Source organism: Carlito syrichta, unplaced genomic scaffold (assembly GCF_000164805.1).
Source record: "Carlito syrichta isolate Samal-C Ts95f unplaced genomic scaffold, Tarsius_syrichta-2.0.1 Scaffold308833, whole genome shotgun sequence".
NCBI lineage: Eukaryota > Metazoa > Chordata > Mammalia > Primates > Tarsiidae > Carlito > Carlito syrichta.
The window spans coordinates 41,445-61,916 of NW_007252929.1; the positions used below are offsets into that span (position 1 = coordinate 41,445).

General features: G+C 39.3%; 1 protein-coding gene across 1 annotated transcript in view; it reads right to left on the minus strand.

Annotated features, from left to right (window-relative positions):
• The window catches only part of GSAP (gamma-secretase activating protein), a gene marked incomplete at its 3' end in the record, with an annotated part of 61,156 nt that extends 41,278 nt beyond the window's left edge, over positions 1–19,878 (minus strand). Inside the window, exons 1-3 of the mRNA XM_021716519.1 lie at positions 19,761–19,878; positions 9,752–9,828; positions 136–205 (exon numbers count right to left, since the gene is read on the minus strand). Coding sequence (XP_021572194.1) covers positions 136–205; positions 9,752–9,828; positions 19,761–19,878 — 265 coding nt within the window. The remainder of the gene's footprint in view (positions 1–135; positions 206–9,751; positions 9,829–19,760) is intronic.
• Between the last annotated feature and the right edge of the window lie 594 nt (positions 19,879–20,472).

Consider the following 20,472-nt stretch of genomic DNA (forward strand, 5'->3'; position numbering starts at 1 on the left):
TGCCCAGCAGGTCAAGGCTGCGGTGGCCAGGAGCGGCCACTGCACTCCAGTCTGGGTAACAGAGTGAGACTCCAACTCAAAAAAAAAAAAGATATATTTCAGTCCTTGACAAGTAGCAATAAGAGTTCAACTTACCAAGTAAAGTTCTCTCACTGTTGACAGAGCAACTGACAACTTGCAAGTCTTTCTCGAAGGTATACAGATGCTATTAAAACAAAAGTATTTTTTAATTTGAAGTTCCATGTTAAATAACAATTATAGAAATATAAATTCCCATTAAGTTCTACGTTAAGTATTACTGGGACAAAATATTTTATTAAAGAACCATCAATTAACTAGTTTAGCCATGCTGAGACATTCCAGATTATTCTTCATGAAAAAAAAGTTTGCTATTGTTGGCCATGTTTGGCACTGAAACTTAACCATGAAACAATCAGGCATAGTGGTTAAGAGCACAGACCATGGATTCCAACTAGACCCAGGTTCAAATCCTGACTCCGTCACTTGCTACCCTTGTGACTTTCCATCCTCCCTCTGTAAAATAGGAGTCATAATACCTACGTTATGGAATTGTTAGAAGGATCATGTAAGATCATCTACATGAAGCTCTTTAGTACAATGTCTGTCACACACAATAAGCACTCAATGTTAGCTATTAAAATGACTGATGTAAGTAAAGTTTTAATGAAAGTATACAACTTTTTTTTTGAGTTGGAGTCTCACTCTGTTGCCCAGACTGGAGTGCAGTGGCCACTCCCAGTCACTGCAGCCTCGACCTGCTGGGCTCCGGAGATCCTTCCGCCTCAGCCTTCCAAGTAGCTGGAACTACAGGTGTGCACTACCACGCCCAGCTAATTTTTTTATTTATTGTAGAGGTGAGGTCTTGCCAAGTTGCCCAGGCAGGTCTCGAACCCGCAGGCTCAGGCAATCCACTCACCTCAGCCTCCCAAAGCGTGGGATTACAGGCTGAGTCACCGAGCCCAGCCGAATGTATACAACTTATAAAATCATTAGTTATGTCTTAGAGGATGTCATGAGTGCATCTCCTGTAGGAATTTCATATTTAGAGGACTGGCAAAATCGTCCTCTATTTTTAATCCTTTCTTTTTTTCTTTTTTTGGATATTGTTTAAAATATTCTAAATGTCGCAAGATTCTATTTTCTTAAGTATTAAAGAAAATGAAAATGACCACATGGAAGAAAGATGTGATGTGCAGATTAAGGAACTAGAGAAAAATCACAGTTACATTATGCAAGCCCTCTTAAAGTACACTCAGAGGATAAAGGAAAGAGAGTCTTAGACCTCAGACTAGGAGAATAGGCTAAGAGAAACAGTAAATAGCATAAGTATTAAGAAGGTTATGAGTGCTACACATGTAGCACTGAGAACACACTAGAACCTTATGGCTGGTGGAAAATGTTGGGAAAGCTGGAGAGCAATTGGTTTTAAAAAGCGAACTTTCAATTAATAAGAAGGTACCAAATTCATGTGCAAATTTTTGTTTCCCTTTGACCTTGCTTTGAGGAATTTTGGATAAGTAAGAAAAATGGAGGTATTCAAATTTCAAATGCTTTATCCTTTTAATTATAAAATAACATGAGTATAGTCTCAGTGTTTAAAAATGCAAACACTACCAAATAAAAAGTCAAAAGTTATAAACACTCCATTAAACTCAATCTTAACTACCTTCCAAAAAGAAAAAAAAAGCATGTTTCTAATTTGTTCTGTAGCCTTCCAGAGCTTTAAAAATGAGTTTTCGGCCTGGCATGATGATGGCTCATACCTGTAATCCCAGCACTTTGAGAGGCAGAGGCAAGAGGATTGCCTCAGCCCACAGGTTCAAGACCAGTCCAGGCAACTTGGCGAGACCCAATCTCTACAATAAATCAAAAAATTAGCTGAGTGTGGTGGTACACGCCTGTAGTTCCAGCTACTTGGAAGGCTGAAGTAGAAGGATTACCTGAGTCCAGCAGGTCAAGGCTGCAGTGGCCGTGAGTGTGCCACTGCACTCCAGCCTGGGCAACAGAGTGAGGCTCCAACTCAAAAAATAAAATAAAATATTAAAAATGAATTTTCAATATATATATTTGTGTATTTAGAATACATAGTTTTCTTGCAAGTTTTTTTCAAAACATAAATGGAATGTATTATTCTGACAACTTGCTTTTGTTGTGTAACAATGTTTTGGAGAGCCTCCTGTTCCCCTACACATCTGTAGACTTCTTAATCCTTCAATGGTTGTGTCAATTTGCAAAGAACTTACTGATGGACATTTAATTTGCCTCCTACTTTCAGGTACCATAATAATCCAATAAACTTCCTTTTACACACATCTTTGTGAATTTGTGCAGGCATTTCTATAGAATCAAAACCTCAAAATGAAATTTCTAAGTCAAAAGTATACAAGTATCAGAATTCTTCATTTGTAAGCACCAAAAAATCTTCCCCAACCTAGTTTATGCAAAAAAGATAACAGCAGCTCAGAAAATTGAATGGTACAGCATATATGTCTTCAGCACTGGCTTATCCAGAGTTGGAGAAATTCACTCTCTTAGATTTCTGGGTTCAATATTCTTTTCAGTCTCCATACAATAGAGCTGCAAGTTCTATTCTCCAAAACCACAGCAGTTCCAACCCAGTAAATTCATTTACCACCAAACCCAGTGGAAAAGAGAAGAGTGCCTGCTCCATATTCCCAGCAAAGTCCATTATTCACTCGAATTTAACCAGCTTAGGTCACATCCACTCTTAAATGCACTAACAGGTAAGGCCTGCATGAAAGGGAGTAGAAGAAATAGACGAGAGAAGGTGAGGAAGGAAAGCCATTAGAAACTCGCCCATTTATGCATATATGTTGCTTCCCATCTGGCTATTGAAAGGAAAGATCACTCAGTCAAAACTTCACCGAGAGAGAGATACCAAGGTGGAGTCAGCCCTCTTCTCCCTCTTTCTCTCACTAAGTACAGTTTCAAATCCTTGAGCATTATATATAAAGCAAAGTTAAGAAGACTGAAAAGTACAGAGAAAAAGGCAGACTTTCTAGGGACCTCAGGACCTGAGGAATTACACAATGACAAGTTCCCTGGATTTCCCTCTTGCATCATACATCCTAGACTTGGATCTAAAGAAGTGAAAGCCACAGAAATGCTGACAGGAGCAGACAAAAACAAACACATACCCACTTTCTCTAGCCAAAGGAACAGGGAAGGGAAAATGTAGCAAGACAGAAAACTTTTAGACTATAACCACCCTACTCCAGCCAAACACCATGGAAAAAAATACAACCCCCAATGCCCCTCTACCAGCAAAGGCTGAGTGGCAGCCTAGACTCCTGCCTTTGCCCAGCTATAGCAAGGCACCCTTTTCACTCCTGCAAGAAGAGTATCAAAGAAGACCAAGCAGGAAATCAGAACTTTCATCTAAGCCCAGTGTCATGAGCTTTCCCCCACAAGAGCGTCAGCAAAGCCATATGAGAATCCTATACTCCAACTCCGCATTACAAAGTTGCCTCTCCTCTTCCTCCTCCTCGCTGGGATGGTGTCAGAGGTGGCTAAATAGGAAGCCAGAACTTTCACTAACACCCAATGATGATGAGGCCTCTATCTGCCTTCCCTCTACCCTACTCTTCTCCTGTGGTATTATCAGTGGAGGCCAGATGGGAACCTGAAATCCCACCTGTCTACCCATAACAAGGTACCTCTGCCCACTGTGGTTCAAAGGAGCCCACATGTGAAACTGATCTCCACTCCTATCTAGCAGTATGAGGTTGTGCTCCCCGCCATTCCTCAAGCAGATGTAATATCAGAGGAGGCATGCTAAAAGAGAAGATTTAAATAGGATTCAGAGTCTCATAACATAATACTCAAAATGTCTGAGATATGACTAAAAATCATACCTCATGCCAGGAACCAGGAAAATCTCAAGTTGAATGAGAAAAAAACAATAGGATGACACAGGTATTAGAATTCTCTGACAAAAATGTTAAAACAGCCACCTTTTAGTCTCAACAAGGAGACAGAACATATAAAGGAAAAAAGGAAATTTCACAACTGAAAAATATGGTAACCATTAAAAATACAATAACTGGTTTTTTTGGTGGTGGTTGTTTTTTTTTTTTAGTCAGAGTCTCACTCTGTTACCCAGGCTTGAGTGCAGTGGCACACATGGCGAACACAGCTTCGACCTGCTGGTCTCAGGCAACCCTTCCGCCTCAGCCTTACAAGTAGCTGGAAACATAGGTGCACACCACCACACCCAGTTAACTTTTTTATCACCAAGTTGCCCAGTCTAGTCTCAAACCTCTAGGCTCAGGCAATCCTCTTGCCTCTGCCTCCCAGAGTGCTGGAATTATCAGTGTGAGCCACTGTGCCCGGCCAATAACCATTTTTTAAAATAAAATCTCAATGAATAAACACAACAACATAGTGGCAAGGACAGAAAAATCAGTGAACCTGAAGATAAAACAATAGAAATTACCTAATCTGAAACAACAGAAAGAAAATAAACAGGAATAAAAAGGAATAGAATCAGGCCGGGCTTGGTGGCTCAGCCTGTAATCCCGTGCCTTTGGGAGGCTGAGGTGAGTGGACAGCCTGAGCCCGTGGGTTCGAGACCCACCTGGGCAGTGAGACCTCATTTCTACAATAAATCAAAAAATCAGCCGGGCGTGGTAGCACATGCCTGTAGTTCCGGCTACTCGGAAGGCTGAGGCGGAAGGATCGCCGGAGCCTGGCAGGTCGAGGCTGCAGTGGCCGGGAGCGGCCACTGCACTCCAGTCTGGGAAACAGAGTGAGACTCCAACTCAAAAAAAAAAAAAAAAAAAAAAGGAATAGAATCTCAAAGGTCTGTGAGACTTTAACAAAAGATTTAACATTTGTGTAATCAGAATCCATAAAAAGAGAGGAAAAACAGTGAAACTTTAAAATAAAAAAAGCCGTATACCTAACCCTGCATTGTGCTCCACATCTTTAAAATAAAAATAAAATAAAATAATAAAAATAAACCATTTGAAGAAATAATGACTGATGACTGAAAATGTCCCAAATTTGACAAGAGAATAGAGATTCAATAAGCTGAGTAAATCCAAAATAGGAGAAACCCAAACAAATTCACACCAAGAAAATCATAATAAAACTTCAGAAAACTAAGGACAAAGGCAAAAAAAAAAAAATTGAAAGCAGCAAGAAACAAAAAATGATACCTTATTTATAAGGTGAAAAACAATTCAAAAGACAAACAGATAACTCATGAGAAACCACGGAAGCCAGAAAGAAGTGGCACAACATTTTTCAAGGGCAGAATGGAAACAACTGATAATCCTGAATTCTATATTTGGCAAAATTATCCTTCAGGAATGAAAGCAATAAAGATATTCTCAGATGAAGAAAACTACAAGGATATGTCATTAGCATACTTACCCCTAAAATCATGGCTAAAAATGTTCTTGAAAGAGAAAAATAATAAAAGAGGAATATTAGAACATCAGGAAGGAAAAAAGAACAATGAAAAGAGCAAAAATATGGGGGAACACAATAGACTTTCCCTCTCCTCTATGTTTTCTAAGTTACACTTGGCAATCAGGGCAAAAAGTGTAACACTATCTGATATGGACTTTTTTTTTTTTTTTTTTGGAGTTGGCATCTCACTCTGTTGCCCTGGCTGGAGCGCAGTGACATGCTCACAGCCATCACAGCCTCAACCTGCTGAGTTCAGGTGATCCTTCCAACTAAGCCTTCCAAGTAGCTGGAACTACAAGCATGCCCAGCTAATTTTCTGATTTATTGCAGAGACTAGTTCTCACCATGTTGCCCAAACTGGTCTCAAATCCCTGGGCTCAGGCAATTCTCTTACCTCTGCCTACCAAAGTGCTGGGATTACAGGCATGAGTCACCGCACCCGGTTCTGATATGGATCTTAAAGAATGTAGAGGAAATATTGAAGACACTGCAAATGGGGAAAGGTAAAGGGACTTAAAAGGAGGTAAGGGTTCTACAGCTCATTCAAACGGGTAAAATGTCAACACCAGTAGATCTTTGTGGTGATAAAATAATTCTGTATCTTGACTGCAGTGGTGATTACAGGAATCTTCACAAGTGATGAAATGGTACAGAATTATACACACACATTCTACCAGTGTTACTTTCTTGGTTTTAATATTGTGCTATAGTTACACAGGATGTAACAATTGGAGAAAACTGATTGAAGGGTACACAGGATATTGCTATAGTAGTTTTTCAAAATCAAATAAAAATAAATAAAAACATTGAGGAAAGGATAGATAAGTATTAAGGCCCAGGTCCATTATTCCATCCCGAAGTTCTATTACAAGAGAAAGATTCTTTCTCTTGATGGCACCATCTTTCTCCTGGTAGCAACTTTCCACGGAGAAGCATAGTACTTGAAAAGAATTTTAAAATTCAACTATATTTCGCATGCAAATCCACTCCATCAATAAAACCAGCAAAAGGCCAATAAAACACATATGGATTGTTAACGGTTTGTATGTGAGAGAGATATGGGAGAAAGAGAGGGTTTGTGTAGCCGGGCTCGGTGGCTCAGCCTGTAATCCCGCGCCTTTGGGAGGCTGAGGTGAGTGGATTGCCTGAGCCCATGGGTTCGAGACCCGCCTGGGCAGTGAGACCTCATCTCTACAATAAATCAAAAAATCAGCCGGGCATGGTAGCACATGCCTGTAATTCTGGCTACTTGGAAGGCTGAGGCGAAAAGATCGCCGGAGCCTAGCAAGTCGAGGCTGCGGTAGCCAGGAGCGGCCACTGCACTCCAATCTGGACGACAGAGTGAGACTCCAACTCAAAAAAAAAAAAAAGAGAGGATTTGCGTAATGACTGGTTCGGAAGCAAGAATTGCCTATTTACAAAGGCCAGTTTAAAGCTCCCATTAATTTATCCTTTGCCCAATGTATTTTCTGGACTAACCTCCATATTTTGAAATCAAAAGAATCTTTGTCACTGGAAAAAATTTGGAAAACAGCCACTCTGGAGAGAATCTATCACTATTAACTTGTTGAAAAACACTCACTGAATTCCTACCACTCACAACACCAGAAACTAAATGTGATGGCAATGAAACACACTAGTATGCAAAATGCTCCTTACTCTCAAGTGCTTACAATCTTGGTAGAAGTAAATATGTCCACAAAAGACAGTAGTAGGCACCAGAACCAGATTGACAGAAGTCAGACTATGATGTCTTCTGTAAACTCATCTTCTTGGAATACATACTACATAGAAATTAAGCTAAAGATTGCACTAAAAACTGGAGATTTTATTGTTTATCTCACTCCCTAGATTGTATTGTGACAAGGCTTGTCTTGGTCACCATCGTGTGTCTAGCACCTGATAGGGGAAACACTGAATGCATATTTGTTGGATCAGTGAATGACTGAGAGAATGAATGAGGGTAAAAGGGGTGAAAGAATGGGGAAAAATAGAGCATTAACCAAGAAATATATTGGAAACCTGAAGAGTAAGGTTAGCAGTGAGAAAATCAAAAATTGAAAAAGGACATTTACATTCAAGGATGTTTAAAATTCAATTCTAAGTTGTTTTTATAATACATAGGCACAAAATGACTCCCTTCCATTTGCCTTAAGAATTAGAACAAAGCCTGTCACATCCATCAATGCCTTATGAGAGTAGTTTGGAGAAAATCTAAGGAAAGGAAGCTGAGTTCCATAGCTGAATCAGTGAGAAGTAATGAGAAGCAAGACAAGCAAAGGTTAAGAAGTGGAACTCAGATCTAGAGGTCATAATGAGATGACTTGGAGAGCACAAATCTCGAGGAAGGCATTGGACTTCCTACTTTCTCACAGAATATTAGATAATTGTTTCAGTCAACTTTACGTAAATCTCAAAAGACTAAGAGACTTCAGCTGACTTTTTTGGTTGAGGAGTCCTTGCATATTTTTAAGAAAATAGGGCCAAGGAGATAGTAAAAGAAGAGGAGAAAGGCAAAGAAATACAAGCTAAATTTTTAGAAAATAAATAAGAATTTATATCCAGACAAAGGAAAACTTTAAAAACAGTAAAGTAACCAATGAGTAATCTTATGATTTACAGTGATGTTTACCTTGCTTTGTCTGGTTTGGCAATCATATAATCCAAAGAAGACATTTCCCTTATTGTCCTAAAAAATTAACCATATGTTTATTAAACACCATTGTTTAGGAAGTTATAACATTACTAGTTTTAAAACAAATCTGCAATATTTCCAACTTGTATTAGTAATAAGCTTTCCAAAGAAAGCTTGCTGTGCATGTCAGAAAGGGCTGAACCCGATTCAGCTAGTCGTTTGGGGTTAAAGAATGAAATGGATCAACAGTGTACAGTTCAGTGAGTCTGAGGGACTGTGTCTAGTAGTACTGAGTATGGTGAAGGAATAAATATTTTTGTACCTCCATTTATATCCTTGAGAATATGTATGATGAATAATGGGAATGGCTAGAACAAGCCTGTGAAATTCTTTTAAGTAAAATTTGAATCATGCAACTCCTTAAAGGTCACGTCCTTAGACAAAACCTAAAGTAATAATTTTTTTTTTGAGTCAGAGTCTCACGCTATCACCTAGGCTGTAGTTCAGTGGCAGGCTCACGGCCACCGCAGCCTTGACCTGCTGGGCTTAGGCGATCCTTTTGACTCAGCCCTCCAAGTAGCTGAAACTACAGGCCTGCGCCCCCACGCCCAGCTAATTTTTTGATTTATTGTAAAGATGAGGTCTCACCATGTTGCCCAGGCTGGTCTCAATCTCATGGGCTCAGGCAGTCCTCTTGCCTCCACCTCCCAAAGTGCTGGGATTACCGGTGTGAGCCACCACACCAGGCAAGTAATATACTTTTAACTAAAAAAAGTACAGTGATACACCTGTGCAAAGCAAACTGGCCATTGAATGTATTCATTCATGTATCTCTACTAATGTAAAGTTATCAAATAAAGTTAAATTTTCCTTAGAATACAACATCAAAAGCCAGGTGCAATGGCTCACGCCTTCAATCCAGGACTTTGGGAGGCAGAGGCGAAAGGATTGCCTGAGCCCACGGGTTCAAGACCAGCCTGGGCAACATGGTGAGACCTCGTCTCTACAATAAATCAAAACTTAGCTGGGTGTGGTGGCACATGTCTGTAGTTCCAGCTACTTAGAAGGCTGAGATGGAAGGATTGCCTGAGCCCGGCAGGTCAAGGCAGCAGTGACTGTGAGCAGTGTGCCACTGCACTCCAGCCTGGGTGAGAGTGAGATTTCAACTCAAAAACAAAAAAGAATACAACATTGAAAACACATCAAATAATGTCCCCCAAAATCAAACGTATCAAAATCTGAATAGACAGAATAATCATATTTAACATTTCTCAAAGATAAAAATGTAACACATTAGTTAGGTTTAAATATATTTTATTTGTCTTTTTTCTCTAGAAAATGAAACTGTTCATTTATTTAAAATTTTCAAGTACTGTGTCAAATGTGCCCATTAAGTTTTTTATTTTATTTTTATTTTTATTTTATTTTATTTTTATTTAAAAATTAGAAAACATCTCATAAGACTAAATTTCAATCACCTATTCAATCTCATACCCCAAAACTTAAGGCCATATGTTAAAGACTAAATGCTAACAAGTCTTATTAATTATCCCTCTACAAAATACAACATTCCTTAAGAAGAGACCATTTATGGTGAAAATAGTAAATTTTATATTATATATGTTTTACAACAATAAAGAAGAGAGAATATACACGTACCTTATAGGTATAAATAATATTTCCATTTCTTTCAACATTTAGTACACGTAAGCTCTCAGAATTATTTTCTAATGCATCTGAAATGATGATAATAACAAGTTAACACTAAGTAGCTGTCTAAAACCAAATATAATATTAGGAAAGAAGTACAACTATGTATATACTGGTGATTCTGTTATATAAAGTTTAAAATAAGCAAGGTAATTATTTTGTTAGAAGTGAGAACAGTAGTAGAAGAGGAAAGGAGAGGTGATTGGGAAGCATCTCAAGGGAATCTTCCTAGGTGTTGGTAATGTATGTCTTGGGTCTGCTGATATGCTCACTTTGCAACAACTCACTGAGCTGTATACTCTTGACTATAAACTTTTCTGTATGATACACTACAATAAATTTCAAGTATCTGTTAGCTTTTGCTTGATGTATTTTGAGGCTACATTATTAGAAGCATACAAATTTAGAGCTGTTATAATTTCCTGGTGGATTAAACAGTTAGGCACGCAGCTTAGCTACCAGGTGTCTGAGTAGTCAATTAAAGTTATAAGATAAAAAAGAAAGTAACAATCAAGCCTTTAATCACTTATTGTGATGCTATAAGAAAGTTTTAAATAAATGAAGTTTCATTTTCTAGAGAAAAAAGACAAAGAAAGTACCAACTTTTCTGTTCTGTTTTCCCCCATAGACTGGTGCTGTTGGGTCAACAGTCAGTGAATTAGCACTGAAATGGGGCTCTCCCACTGCCAAGGTAGCCCCACCAAAAGGTTCCTGCAGTATTATGGACCTAGGACCCAAGGAGAGGGAGAGGGAAAAGAGCTGGGAGTGGAAAGTACTAAGTCAGAGTAGAGAAAAAGTGTCTTCAAAATTTCCCACTTCCCCTGCCAAGTTTCTTTCAAGGTGTTATTTCTTTCTCCTATTAACTTCTCAGCTATATGTTCTTTTGCTATTCTTTTCAGTTATACTAAAAGTTATAACATGCATCCTTGACTTATTGTGCTTTAATATCACATGATGGCAAAAAATGTGAATTGAAACTCTCATGCACAGTTAAAGGAAGTATAAATTGAAAGTCAACAAAAGACACATATAAGAATGTCTATAGTACTGTGGTTCCTAAATAACCCAAACTGGAAACCCAAAATATCCATCAAGTGAAAAACGAATAAATTGTGGTATCTCCAAACAATAGAATACAATATAAAAATGAAAATGAATCAACATCCTATAACATACACATAAATAATTGAGCAAAAGAACTTCCCTCACCAGCAAAAAAAAAAAAAAAAAAAGTACAAACAATTTTTCAATTTATATAAAAGATTCAAAAGCAGGCAATACACAATGTTAGATAAGTGACTGCTGGAAAGGCTGCATGAAAGACCTCTGAGATGCTACTAATGTTTTCTTTCCTGCTCTAAGTGCTAGTTACAGAAGTGTATTTCAATTAGTGAAAATTAACTGAGTTGTACACTCATTTACTTTTCTGTATGAAAGCCGTATTTTGATGGACATAAAACATTTACACAAAACATTTAATTTATAAATTAACTGATAATCTTTCTTATAAAATTTTAGGATCATTATCCTAATTCTACAATTAAAGAACTTAAACATTGCTAGATATACCATTGATTGCTATCATCACTACCGAGGAGAAATGTATACTTTCCCAATTGCCTCAAAAGTTATCCAAAATTGTTTAAACTTGACCCATATATGAATAGTGCATTTCAGGTGTTAAAATATTATTACATTGTTTATAACAAATTCTAATATTCAGAAAAAAACGATGTGAAATATCCTGCAACTCAAAGCAAATTTTAGTTAGTATTCCTAACATAAAAGAAAAAAATAGGATGAAAAAATAAGGATAATTGGTGAGCTGGACACCAGCACTGAAGTTGGAGGTGGGAAACATTTAGAGATGACAAGCAGGTTTCACTGGAATATAGGCATCATCCTGGAATCTCTTTTCTCCCCCCCCTCACAGGAAAAGGCATTGTGGACCTGTTTTTTATATATGGGTATATACATCTTTCAGTACATATTGAAATGCCTGTTGAGCTGTCAGATACACTTTACACTGATTAAAAAATAAGGATAATTATTATTTTTTAATAATAATAATGGTCTCTTAGAAGAATAGGATGTAAACAATTAACTTACAGCTAAATATACTTCACAATTTAGAGAATTCTCATTTCTATCTCATCCACACTGCATAAGGTATATAAGGCCTGCAGTGCCAATGAAACAGTTGAGTGTCAATGAGGTAAAGATACTTGGCCAATATCTTACAGCAAAAAAGTGGCACAGACTTATGTCAAACCTAGAACAAGGTAAACAGAACAACAGATTAAGTGTCCTACATCAAACTTACAATAGAAACATGAGTATTTACTCAAAAATCCTTTTAAGGTAGATTTTTGTAGACAACTAAAGAGAATTTTAGTGAGTTATTTTTTCAGCCTGCACATGATTAAAACTCCTGGAATGAAGTATGTCAATATTTTGAGAAGCATTTTTTTTTTCAAGATGATAAGGATGTTGGGAGAGAACTTCACAAAAGTACACTTAAAAGGTCTCAGCTAGGATAAAAAACTCCTTTACAAGAAATCTTGCTGGTCAGGTGTGGTGGCTCATGCCTATAATCCCAAAGCTGCCGGGCTCAGTGGCTCAGCCTGTAATCCCACGCTTTGGGAGGCTGAGGTGAGTGGATTGCCTGAGCCCGCGGGTTCGAGACCCGCCTGGGCAGCGAGACCTCATCTCTACAATAAATCAAAAAAAAATTAGGCAGGCATGGTGGTGCATGCCTGTGGTTCCAGCTTCTTGGAAAGCTGAGGCAGAAGGATCACCTTAATCCAGCAGGTCGATGCTGCAGTGGCAGTAACTGGCTAATGCACTCCAGTCTGGGTGACAGAGTGAGACTCCAACTCAAAAAACAAAAAAAAAAATCCCAAAGCTTCAGGAGGCTGAGACAGGAGGATTGCTTGAGGCCAGAAGTTCAAGACTAGCCTGGGCAACATTGTGAGATGACATCTCTACAAAAAAATTTTAAAAATTAGGCAGGCATGGTGGTGCATGCCTGTGGTTCCAGCTTCTTGGAAAGCTGAGGCAGAAGGATCACCTTAATCCAGCAGGTCGATGCTGCAGTGGCAGTAACTGGCTAATGCACTCCAGTCTGGGTGACAGAGTGAGACTCCAACTCAAAAAACAAAAAAAAAAATCCCAAAGCTTCAGGAGGCTGAGACAGGAGGATTGCTTGAGGCCAGAAGTTCAAGACTAGCCTGGGCAACATTGTGAGATGACATCTCTACAAAAAAATTTTAAAAATTAGGCAGGCATGGTGGTGCATGCCTGTGGTTCCAGCTTCTTGGAAAGCTGAGGCAGAAGGATCACCTTAATCCAGCAGGTCGATGCTGCAGTGGCAGTAACTGGCTAATGCACTCCAGTCTGGGTGACAGAGTGAGACTCCAACTCAAAAAACAAAAAAAAAAATCCCAAAGCTTCAGGAGGCTGAGACAGGAGGATTGCTTGAGGCCAGAAGTTCAAGACTAGCCTGGGCAACATTGTGAGATGACATCTCTACAAAAAAATTTTAAAAATTAGGCAGGCATGGTGGTGCATGCCTGTGGTTCCAGCTTCTTGGAAAGCTGAGGCAGAAGGATCACCTTAATCCAGCAGGTCGATGCTGCAGTGGCAGTAACTGGCTAATGCACTCCAGTCTGGGTGACAGAGTGAGACTCCAACTCAAAAAACAAAAAAAAAAATCCCAAAGCTTCAGGAGGCTGAGACAGGAGGATTGCTTGAGGCCAGAAGTTCAAGACTAGCCTGGGCAACATTGTGAGATGACATCTCTACAAAAAAATTTTAAAAATTAGGCAGGCATGGTGGTGCATGCCTGTGGTTCCAGCTTCTTGGAAAGCTGAGGCAGAAGGATCACCTTAATCCAGCAGGTCGATGCTGCAGTGGCAGTAACTGGCTAATGCACTCCAGTCTGGGTGACAGAGTGAGACTCCAACTCAAAAAACAAAAAAAAAAATCCCAAAGCTTCAGGAGGCTGAGACAGGAGGATTGCTTGAGGCCAGAAGTTCAAGACTAGCCTGGGCAACATTGTGAGATGACATCTCTACAAAAAAATTTTAAAAATTAGGCAGGCATGGTGGTGCATGCCTGAAGTTCTGGCTTCTCAGGAGGCTGAGGTGGGAGGATTGCTCAAGCCCAAAGGGTAGAGGTTGCAGTGAGTCATGATTGCACCACTATACTCCAGCCTGGGTGACAGAGCAAGACCCTGTCTCTAAAAGAAAAAAAGAAAGAAAAAAATCTTGCTAAGAAAAACATTTAACCACAAGCCCTACCCAAGATATTCTGGTTTTATTAGGTTAGTGTGGGCCCACTCTCTGGTGTGGATGTATGTGCTTTTAAGTTTCCCACGTGAAACTAATGTACAGCCAGGGCTGAGAACCACTGAACTACATATTTATATTACATATTAAGCAATATTCATTATAAAGCATAACTAGGGCCTTCTTATAATATAACCATAGCAGACAGAGTTGAAAGAAATAAATATAATGCTTTCATGGGTACATTGGGCAATAGCTGCATGCTTGAATAACACTGCAGTTAAGTACATGGTTCACATTTTAAGGGCACTTGAAATGGACAAATTTGGCAATGTTGGAAATCCAGACACCAATGTCTCACCATATACTTATTAACCCATCAGCCTTCCCTCCCCAGATTAGTTGCTCATGTTTTAACACATCCTTTTAAAAGAAGTAGTCAATACTCTCTTTGCTTATTCATTCTGACTCTTCTCCCAGTAGTTCATCACTGGAAAGTCCAGAGAAGGAAGTTTAGCAATTTCAAATGAGGAAATGTGGTTTGATTTTACAGTAGAGTACTCCGTGCTCGTGAAGAAAAAAATGCAGCATTTTGATAGATAGGTGCATAAGTAAATCTACAAAAGAGAACATCTAGATATATTAAAGATCTTAGCAAATTATGGCTCATATGAAACAGAGGCTAATTTGCCAGACATTCCCATTCATTTCAATCTATTCTTTGCCAAAAAAAAAAAAAATTGATTTCACTTTACAGAAAGATGTTTGCCAAATGTGTAAATTTTATCCCAAACTACTAAGAGACAAAAATCAAATAAAAGTATTTCTTGTCTTCCCAGTGACCATACATAGGGAGGAAAGTCATACATCCTTGTACAAAAATCTGAACTAGTTCCCAATACATAGATGAAGAGGTAATAAAACATGATTTAGACCCATGACATTTCAATTCTGTAAATAATTCACATCAATCCTCAGGCTCAACATGACCAGATATTATAATTCCTAAACCTATGAAGTAAACATCATGATGTGAGTTATATTTTGTATTCTGAATAAAATGAGAAAAAGCAAGAGTGGGATGATTAATTAAAAAGCAATAAAAAGAGAAACGAGAATTAGGAAAGGAGACTATTCAAGTAAAGGAAAGAAAATTGAAAAGGAAGGATAGTGGCAAGAGAATACTGAAACAGGTGAAAATAATGTGACTAAGGCAGCTCCTCAAATCCAGGAGTATACAGAAGGCAGCAACAACAAATAATTACTCCTGAATAAATCACCTGGTTAAAAGATTTCACTTCCCTGGCAAGATGAATGGATGAATATCAAACGATATTTGGAGCTGGTATGTCATATATCCAAGACTAATCAAAGCAAGCAAGAAAACCAATATCTTTCCAGTCTTAAATGCAAATGACATTTAAATTTTAGAAAATTTACATAACACAGCTCTTAGTTTCTTGAAGGTGTAATCCATCTCAACAAGGAATTAAGCATTAGATACAAAAATCAACATGTAAAATCTTTTGTATTTCTCTATACCAGCAATAGTTAGAACAAGTAATATATTTAAATGTACTATTTATGAGAACAACAAAAAATAATTACCTAGGAATAAAGCTAGCAAAAAGTGTACCAAACCTTCATGGAGAAAATTCTAAGACTGATTAAAGAGTCATTAAAGAAGATATAAATAAATAGCAGGCTATACTTTCTTCAGAGTTGAGAAGATTCAATATTGTAAAGATGTCAGTTCTCTCCATGCTGACCTATAGAGGCAATGAACTTAAAATTCCAATTGGTTTTTTGGTGAACTGCATGTGGATTCAAAAATATATATTATATACGTGTGTGTGTGTGTACATACGTGTGCATGTGTATATATACATATATAAAGCAAAGAGCATAGAATAGTCAAGATGCTCCTGCAGAATACTAAGGTGAGAGGACTGACCATACCAGTTATCAAGACTTATTATAAAATGTAGTTCTTAAGATGCTGTCATATCAAGTTGACATAGGAGCAAAACAAAGAACCCAGAAAACGAGGCCTACACATATAAGGAAGTCTTGATGTGCGACAGAAGTGGCTTTGCAGTTAGTGAGAACCAGAAGAACTATTTACTTAATACTGAAACAACTAGCTATTAATATGAAAAACAATACAATTGGATTCCTATGTCATATCACACAAAAGTTAATTCCAGGTGGATTAAAATTAAAATGTGAAAAGCAAAGCTATAAAGCTTTCAAAAGTTAATACTAAAAATGTCTTCATGACTCCTAAACAGGGAAGATTTATCTTAAAGATCAAAAATAGATCAAAATTATAAAAAAAGCTCACAAATTACATTAAAATTGAGAGCGGTTTATCAGACACTATCACAATCTGAAAAAAAAAACAAGTGACAGATTGAGAAAATATTTGCAACACATGATGAACAAAGAACCAGAATTAAGAACATATAAATAACCACTGAAAATTCAACATTGAATGGCTAATGGACAAAAGGATGAACAGACATTTCACAGAAAGGGAAATTCAAATGGTCAATAAACACATAGAGATGCTCAACCTCAGAGCAGTAAGAAATAACTACTGGTCCCACCAGTGTGACAAAAAATAAAATCTGGAACTATCAAGGGCTTGTGAGGATATAGATTATCAGAACATTTCCACACCACAAGTGGGGGTGTTAATAAGTGCAACACTTTGGAAGACAATTTGCACTACCCAGGAAAGATGAAGATGTTCACAGCCTGTGACTCAACAACTCCACTTTTAGACATATATCCTAGAGAAATTTGTGCCTGTGTGCACCAGTGGTTAGTGAAGGCACTGACACTAATAGCAAATTCCGGAAACCTCCCAAATGCCGCCCATTGGAAAAATAAGTTGGGTTTCCTAGAAACACTCTGAGACATAGTCCCCAGCATGTGTACCTGAGAGTGCTCAGTAAAGTGGAATTAACACCTGTAAGAGGAAGGCGATGGAAGCAAGTCCTGGTAAGGGGAGAAGCCCAGTGGCAATGTGGGTCCAACAGCCTCAGGTGACCTTGGGGTACCCTGTGGGAGAAGCTTCAGAAATGAAATGGATTGCCAGAGTTGTTCCACATGAAGTCAAAAGGGCTGAGCCTTTTAATGCCACCTCAATCCCTCACTGATGTGGGCCATACGCCAAATGGAGTGAAGTTGGATAAGGCAGCCCTCTGCTGAGGAAATCCTTGAAAAGTCTGACAGCTGAAGGCTGTTGACCATACTCACAGCATGTGAAACAAGCCACTTTTTGAAAGAAGAATCTTAGTGGCATTATCTTCGCATCTACTTTAATGTTGTAATTACACAATGAAATACTATACAGTGAAAAAAAGAAATTTTTTTCCTTGAGTCAGGAGTCTCACTGTGTCATCCAGACTGGAGTGCAGCAGCCTGGCTAATTTTTTGATTTATTGTAGAGACGCGGTCTCACCAAGTTGCCCAAGCTCATCTCCAACCCCTGGACTTAGGTAATCCTCTCACCTCGGCCTCCCAAAGTGCTGGAATTACAGCCATGAGCCACAGCAGTGAAAATTAATGACTAACAGCTAGCCAGTCAACATGGATAAATTCTACAATACTGAGACGGAAAAAAAAGCAAAAAGTATACATTAGTGTGCTTTTATTTACTTAAAGTTCATAGACAAGCAAAATAAAATATTTTGCTAGGAAGATATACACATGGGTTGCAACGACAAATAAGATCAAAGGAATGTTAAAATACAAAATTTTAAATAGTTGTTAACCTGGGGGCCATGAGAGAGAGAAATAGAATCAAATGGGGACAAAAGTCTTCAAAAGTCTTGATATTGTTCTGTTTGTAAGGTGTGTCGTGGGTAATATGACTTTGTTTTGTTTGTTATTTATAGACATGTGAAAATATGCTTTATATGATTGTTTTGATTTCTACAAACCTTTTCTTCTTTTATTTCAGGCAAGACCATTTTCTCAAAGTTTAACCCAGAACCAGGAGCAAAGGCAGTAATCCCTTGTTGACTACAGCGCTATCTTTTAGGCACAGAATTTCCATGGCTGTCTTAGCCCAACTCCCTGGCTATTTTGCCAGGAATATGTCATATATATTTCATGAGAATTACTTAGCACCACTAAGAAATCTTCAGTTATAAACCACGGTAGTTCATGCCTGTAATTCCAGCACTTTGGGAGGCCGAGATGAGACAAGTGTCTGAGGCCAGGAGTTCAAGACCAGCCTGGGCAACTTTGGCGAAATCTCATCTCTACAATAAATCAAAAAATTGGCCAGGCGTGGTGGCGTAAGTCTGTAGTCCCGGCTACTTAGAAGGCTGAGGTGAAAAGATCACCTGAGCCCAGCAGGTCTTGACTGCAGTGGCCGTGACTGTGCCACTGCACTTTAGCCTGGGGGACAAAGTGAAATTCTGACCAAAAAAAAAGAAAGAAAGAAATCTTCAATTGTATTTGTTAATGCAAAAAAGGTTTCAAATTTAGAAAGCAAGTGTGCAGAGAAGTTATAATGGCATAATTATTCTAATTTACATTTGAAAAGTTGGGATTTAGAAAGGAAAATAATTTGCACAAACATGTAGAGTAATGGCTGCGCTAGAAATAAGACAGAATCCAAGATTCCCATGTCACTGCTATAAATTTCAGTAGAACAGAATTAACTTGTGTGGGTTTTTTTTTTTTCCTACCACCCACTGGTGATTATCAGAGGTAACAACTCCCTTAGTACAACAGGGCTAATATCTTGCCAAGATATTTGCTCTGAGAGAGCAAAATACTAACAATATCAGAAATGTCAGTATTTCTAGTAAGTTTATCTTCTGAGGACCCAGGTGTATCCATTGTTAACTGGAACATGAATACACAAGTTTATATTTCTTCACAGATGAGTGAAGGATACAAGAAAGCCAAAACCTACTGGGTTACACACAGCTTTTCAATCACAACATGCATTGCTGAAACATAAGACTGTGGCATTTCACACTTCATCTAACTTCTCATTTCCAGACACCTGCTATTTAGCAAAAGAACGTGGGAGGTCAGAAGGACTACTTTGTGGAGGGAGATACTTGGAGCGGCCTACTGTATTTCCAATAGTTAAACCTTTAAAAACTTTTTAGACACCCAGGAGGCTTTTTAAATTCTCCTCTCACGCAAAAAAAGAGCAAAGCTTTACTAATCATGACACTAAAAGCAAACTCAAGCCATAAGCCACACAAACATATAACTCCTTGTTTGTAACTATCAATCAATAAACAAAACAAAACAAAACAAAAACCCTACAAATAATTTTACTAGAGCCACAGGACAGTGTGAAGAAGCAAGGTAGCAATGGTAAACTTTGGTCAGAGTTTAAGGGAAAGGAATTGTAGACATGGGTGATTAGATATTTAAAAACAAAGAAGTCCTCTGCCGTTTCCGTTGTTTATGGAAAAGCCAAAGGGAAAAAAATAGAGGAAAGTACACTAAAGTGGACAGCTCCGATGCAAACGGTGGGACCCGGAGACGTCACTGCTTTGAAGGTGAATTTAAGCCCTGAAGATGCTCTATTATTTACAGCAAACTTTTGTCCTTAAAAAGAAAAAAAAACGGAAAAACCACAGAATTCATCTACTTAAAGATGATCAAAACCGAGAGGGCTCAAAAGTCACTTTTCGCTCCCCCGCCAAAGTCAAAACAACGTTTTTTGGGACAGATGAGAACCAAAGCCTCAATTGCTGGGTCTGTATTTGAATGCACCGCGGGGAAGCTGGGCAGGACACGGAGCATCGCTCGGTCTCGGCCACGCCCGCCCGCCCGCCGCTCAGGGGCGCGCGCCGCGGCGCCCGGCACTTGATGCCTCTCTGCCCCTCGGGGGCTCTGGGTGCGGGGCTCGCAGCCTGCGGCCGACCCCTGCCCCGCGCACTTCACATCCGCCGCGGCAAGTCCCCTCGGTCACGGACACTGTTCACGCGGAGGCAGAAACACGACTCACAACTGTAGGGACCTAACTGTTCGATATTGACATGCGGGCTTGCTTGGTGGCCACGATTCTTTTTTCTCAAAAGGCGCCGCTTGCAGGAGCTCGGTCCTGGCGGGCGGAGCTTCCCGGGCGAGGGAGACGGGAGCGACCCTCTGCACGTCCCGCAGCGGCTGCCCCACGCGGCGATGCGCGGGGACCACGAGCGCCGCGGTCTCTCCACTCAGGGTGAATGGCGGAGGGCCACGATGCAAGCCGAGGGGCCAGCCCCGCCGCGACCTTCACCCGGGGCGGGAGGTGAGGGTGGCGACGCCGAAAAAGCCGGTTCTCGGCATCAGCCTTCCCCGGTCGGCGGCGGAGCCACAGGCTGCTCCACGTCGGGTCGGCTCTCCCCCACCTCCCCA